At 45.5% G+C, this 6,000-nt stretch overlaps 1 protein-coding gene across 13 annotated transcripts in view; it reads left to right on the top strand.

The window, feature by feature from the left end:
- The first annotated feature begins 1,149 nt into the window (after positions 1–1,149).
- The window catches only part of rims2a (regulating synaptic membrane exocytosis 2a), a 183,627-nt gene continuing 178,776 nt past the window's right edge, over positions 1,150–6,000 (top strand). For 3 of the 13 annotated variants that reach the window (XM_037783886.1, XM_037783868.1, XM_037783866.1), the window contains exons 1-2: positions 1,156–1,454; positions 1,933–2,151. In XM_037783886.1, coding sequence (XP_037639814.1) covers positions 1,949–2,151 — 203 coding nt within the window. In that variant the 5' untranslated portion in view covers positions 1,156–1,454; positions 1,933–1,948. Of the gene's footprint in view, positions 1,455–1,932; positions 2,152–6,000 lie in introns of all 13 variants that reach the window. The other 10 variants (XM_037783878.1, XM_037783876.1, XM_037783877.1 and 7 more) reach the window with 5 other exon arrangements.

Here is a 6,000-nt window from a genome sequence, read left to right as displayed (position 1 = left end):
ATTTTCTCAATTAATGATCAATCATTTGGTTTATACAATGTCAGGAAAAGTGGCCATTACATGTTCCCAGAGCCCATGATGAGGTCTTAAAATGTCTTCTTTTGTTTGACCAAAGTCTAAAAGCCTAAGATATTAATTTTAAATCAGACAATATTCATATTAAAGGGGACATATCATGCTCATCTTCAGGTTCATACTTGTATTTACGTGTTTACATGCTTTAATGTTCAAACAACACATTATTTTTCTCATCCTGTCTGTCTGAATATACCTGTATACACCCTCTATCAGAAACGCTCCCTTTTAGTGCATTTCGACGGAATTGCAACGGAATTGCGTTGCTAGGGAAACAGCTTGGGTCCATGTTTACTTCCTGTCAGCTGATGTCATTCACATACACTGCAACAGGAAATAAACTGGGACACATTTAGAATGTTTACGTTTAATTGTGATCGTAATCGTGAAATTGTCTAAATATTGTAGATTTGTGACATCACAAATGTACAGAAATCCTGACGGCTTGTTTCAAACGCACAGTTTCTGAATACGGGCTGAGTGTATTTCTCTGTGGATTGAGCGTTTTGATATTTTCACAGTATTTATATATCACTTAAACCTGCTTTATATAATATAAAAGACATGAAAATCTCACTTTTTTTTTACAATATGGGACCTTTAAAGAGGCTGGAGTCCATCATCAATGTTGCCTTATTTGTGCTTAAAATTACTTTAAAATTTTGACCATTGAGTAAAAAAAAAAAAAGATGTCCTCACAGTGTAGTACATCAACCCAGCTGACAGGCCTCGTGTGTAGCTGAGCTTTATTATCATCCCAACATGTTCTCACATCAGCTGGCATCAAAGCGTAAAAAACAGGACCGATGGGAGCCACACCTGCAGTAACAGTCATTGTCACTAGTCATGTTCTGTATTTATCCCCCCACCACCTCCTCCTCTCACAGTGCTCATGATGATCTGGTTATGAAATATGCATCACTCTCCTCCTGGTGCTCCGCTGCTCCAGCTGCGCTCCGCTCCTCCACTCCGGGTTTTCTCGGCTGCTATCTGCCTGCTGTCAATGAACATCCAGCGCGTCCTCTCGGCTTTATTCTCCTACGTGTTTCCATTGCTCCGCCTCCTCTTCCTATCTGGAGCTTTTTTCCTCTCTCTCTCTCTCTCTCTCTCTCTCTCTCTCTTTCTCTCTCTCTCTCTCTCTCTCTCTCTCTCTCATTGCATCCATTTTTGTGCATTTAAGAAATCTCCAAGAATTACCAACCTGGTGGAAAGCGAGCTAAGCAGAGTGCCAGAGGAGGGTTAAGAGGCTCCCAAACGAAAACAAAGCAGGACTGGGCCGGTCGGGCAGCATCCTTTCTGATTCCAGCATGCGAGTAAAGCCTCTCTAAAGGATGCCAGCGATGGGTTAGACAGGATTTAACATGACTGCAAAATAAAAGGCAAGAGTTGGTTTTTATCATCTGTATCTTTTTTTTTTTTTTTTAATCCCTGGAAGGAAGGAAGGATGGTGTTTGGAATACCTGAAGGTTGTAGCCTCTCCAGCCTGTGTGCACTTCTTTTAAAGGGGCATATATATCTCTAATCCTGAGCGGTTATGTGTGTGTAAACATTTTTTTGGCGTTTCAACCTACAACAGTTTGAATATTGCGAATCCCCCAACATCATTCGTCTGCAGCATGTTTAATAACCCCTTTATGAGCATTTAATACATCTATGTAATGCATCTTTTGACGCTTATTCATGCAGCATAGTGTAATCCATGTGCATCTGATAGAGGCTACTCCTAGAACCAAGATGTCATGCCGCCTGGTGCCTCCAGCACAAAAACCCCACCGCCAATTTGTAGACTAACACAAAATATATATCAACCCCAGAATGCTGCTGGTTGACGGTGCTTTTTTTGTTGCTTTTTTGTAGCCACCGTGCGTAAAAGATGTCTGCTCCACACGGGCCCCGTGGCGGCCCTGCTGCTGCTGCTGCTGCTGCTGCTGCTGCCGCTGCTGCTGCCTCCTCAGCGGCCGGCGCCATGCCGGACATGCCGGACCTCAGCCACCTCACCGAGGATGAGAGGAAGATCATCCTCGGTGTCATGGACCGACAGAAGAAGGAGGACGCGAAGGAACAGTCGATGTTAAAGTAAGGGGGAGATGTAGTGTTGTGGAGCTGCTGGTGTGCTGGTTGCTGGATGAACCCAGGGTGTTTGTGGGGTTGTTATTATTACACTAGTGTGAATTGTCTCTCTCTTGTGATTGTGTGTGAGAGAGATAGAGAGGCTGGTGGATCATGTTGCCTCTTTGACATCCAGGCTAAATAGTGTGCCGGTATCGGAGCAGATCAATCCTTCCTCTCCGCCTGGTTCTCATCATCTCCTCCCTTTTTTAGTACACACTTTCTCTGAATGGCTGGTTTTATAATGCGGCATATACACTCCAAACCTCCACTTTGTAGTAGCTATATAGCTGTACTATATCATAATGGGCTGGGTTAGCAGGCAACGGGCGCCATTTTCACGTCAAAAGCACGCCAAACCATGCTTAACCTTTCCACACGCGAACGTCACCGAGATTACACAATGTGACACTGGAAAGATCATTTAAGGTGTCCCGTTTTTGTGGCAATGGTGCACGCGGGGTGTGTGTGATTTCAACGTTAAAGTCTCGGTAGATCCTGTCCCCCCCCCCCCCCCCCCCCCCCCCCCCCCCCCCCCACCCTCCCCATCATCACCACAACCACCACCACCCTTCTCCATCTCTCCTCCTCTCCTCTTGTGTACAGATGTCGCTCGGAGCTGTTTCAGCACCACGGCGCTGTCCACTGGAGGCTTTTACTTTTTAAGGTGGACCGGACTGTTTCCGCCATCATCGCTTTAACCTTTACTGTATGTGAGCCATAACTTCTGCTTTATGATGGAGTATCACACACTGATCATGAACATAAATAAAAAAAACACAAATTAAAGAAATGGTTTGACCTTATTATGAAAAGCCATGTTAATGAAAGAGAGAGAGGGTTGTTGCCCCTTAAATATTTCCATCCTGTAGATTTTCTTGTAGTTTTTCAATGAAAAGGATGCACATGCTTGAATAGCATGCACAGGGGGGATGTTGTGTTGCAGCATAGATCTATTGGGCTGATGAGTATATCCACATTCCTGCTATAGTGGCAGGTTTCCTGTTGGTGCTGCTGCAGCCTCCCAGCATGGCTACTGTAGTGACATCAGTGTGAGAGATGTGTGCCACTATCACTGGCAAGCTATTTTAGAGGCTGCTGTTTCCCATCATCAGGTAAACATTTGCACTAAGGCAAGCAGCAGCATAATGGAGTGAAAGTTGTGCAATCCCCCCCCTACCTAGCGCTGCTGCTGCATGATAAACATGACTCATGTACTCCAAGACGCGGCTACCTCGGCCGCTGCGGTGCGTGCGTGCTGTGTGAATCACCCAGGCCTTTTCCGCCTCGTCCCCCCCCCCTCTTCCCCTTCCCCTCCTCCCCAATAGCTGAGTGTTTTTCCCATTTCTCTTTCTCTGAGGTAAAGGGGGATTGTCAGTTTTAGTCACTCTTAGTCTGACAGTGATGTCAAAGCCTTGTCATGACTGAGCATGGGCAGAAGAGGCTGTTTTTTTTTTTTGCGAGGGACATGACTGACTGACTGACTGACTGACTGTCTCACCATAATGTTAGATAACTCTGATTGTAGGCCACACAAGCTGAAAGCGTACTAGACATCGGGAGGTCAAAGGAGCCTTAGTGTGAATCGCTTGCGTGCTAATTTGCATTATGTTTTCCAGTAAGGTTTCTCTCCTGCATGCCTTGGTTACCTGGGGTTTTATCTTGCCAGGGGCGTTATACCGCTGACGCTTAACATCTGACAAAAGACATGGAGTTAATATTAAGGGCTGGCTGCCACCATTTTGTTGCGTTTCAGAGATTCTGATTGGCGAAGGGACCTCTTGACCCCCTAGTAGTAAAGTTTTCTTTCACTATTTCATAAAGCAAGACTATACTGGTGACTGTGTTCTGTCTATATGTACAAGGTGACTCATCATGAGTCACCATAACAGTAAATCCCCACTTTCTTATACCTATGAATCACACGAGCATAACGTATCCTAAAGCAGCGTTAATATGCTCAGCCCCGGCATAGGTACGACTGCAGTGGATTAACTTGTCATTGGACGGTTTCGTAGCTTTTCCAGCAGCGTCGGGGAAAACAAACACCCACACTGCATCATCCAAACCCTTATAGCCCCACCGTGCATCTGCGCTGCTGTTGCAGTCACGGTCCAAAAACCCACAGCGGGCTTGGATGGCTTTTCGGGAAAGTGGCAGTTTGAAACATCGAAGTGTGTAATCTAACAGAGGGAATCCTGGGAGGATGGAGGGATGGAGGAGAGGAGAGAGAGAGAAGCCTCCAGCTGCAGGGCTTGCCAACTTGCTGTCATCTCACTGGAGGTGCTACAGAGAGCGTGGATGGAAATCCGGTGGTGCTGACTCGCATGTAATTAGCTATACTCTCTCTTAGCCTGCTCATTCTTAGCAGGCCTCTGTGTGTCTGCATGTAGAAAAATGTGCTGCGCCAATGGGAATTGATTTCCGAAAAGTCCATAAGGCGGCGCTCTGCATATCTATATCTCATTCTTAGAATTCTGTCCTAGAAAGCTGCAGCCGTAGAAGTATATTTAGTACATTTTCTACATATAAAAACATGCACCCTGCAATACAGGTGCATTTGTTCCATTAAACAGAAGAGCTATCAGCTATCCTGGCTTTCTGTGCACCGGTGAGTCTCAGAGCAGTGCAGCAATGATGGGTTATGGGACCCCCACCCCACACCCCCACCCAGACACTTTGTCTCCCACAGGCAGGCATCAGCTGCCTGTGATGGGGTGACCCACAGAACGCCCGGGGCTCCACTTCTCCTTTCTCTCTGCTCCTCCAGTCCTCTTGGGCTACTTCCTGGTTCTGCTTGGTGGCTCGGAGGGTGGGGGTGGGGGTGGGGTTGAGCAGGAAGGGGGTCAGGAGGGGGTAGTAATGTTCTCCATCCTAACTCTACCCTCTAACGCTTTGTCATTGTTTCTGTTTCTCTTGCTGAATATAGTGTCAGCTGTATTAGGAAGGCATGAGCTGGTATTTGAGCACACACACACACACGTATCACACACACATGCTGTATCACCACAGAAAGACGGTAAAACTTTGACCTTTTAGCATCATAAAGCATACCTAAGAGTGACACCGTAACTAGCGTCCCAGTAAATATCCCAGTCCCACCTCTTCCTTGTGTTCAACTCATGAATCGGGGTGACTGTGTCATTCGCTCAGGGACCTCCTTTGACAGCGCTAATTATACTGGCTGCCTTGTAGGAGGGACTCCCACTGAGATGCAGCTCTGAGGTGTCTGCTGTCTCTGCCATCTATTCGGGCACCCCCATTTTTATTATTGCACAAGACGAAGGATGGCCCCGAGTTCACGTTCTGTTTCCTGTGTCTGGGAACATAATGTGTATCGGGAGTTTTTCAGGATGTTTTATCTCAGAGATGAACATTTTGTCCAAGAATCCCCATTCTCATTTTCATTGAAGAACATATTAAAATAATTAAGGTGTGATTTTTGCGGGGATCTGTACCAAACAAAGATGTTATCTTAAGTTTGTAGAATATGATGCCTCATATGATGATGGGCAGGGCATCTCTGCGGCTCCCCATTTTGAAATGCTAGTGCCGCGATATATATTCATATTAAAAGATATTCTTAGTAGTGCTGTGGAATAGGGCTGGGCAATAGTTCAATATGATAATTTATCGTTCAATGTAATCATATCGTGATGAAATCATCTATCGAGGTATCGTGATACACAATCGCGTCCTCTAAAATGATAATAACAAGCACATACTAACTCACACATACTACATTTCTCAGAAAATCTGATCAAACTCAGTTAAATCAAACTATTGTTTTAATCTGATTACTCTGTATTTGAGTGC

The sequence above is a fragment of the Sebastes umbrosus genome, chromosome 11, assembly GCF_015220745.1.
Source record: "Sebastes umbrosus isolate fSebUmb1 chromosome 11, fSebUmb1.pri, whole genome shotgun sequence".
NCBI lineage: Eukaryota > Metazoa > Chordata > Actinopteri > Perciformes > Sebastidae > Sebastes > Sebastes umbrosus.
Note: the sequence above shows the minus strand (reverse complement) of the source record. Positions and strands in the feature narration are given on the sequence as shown.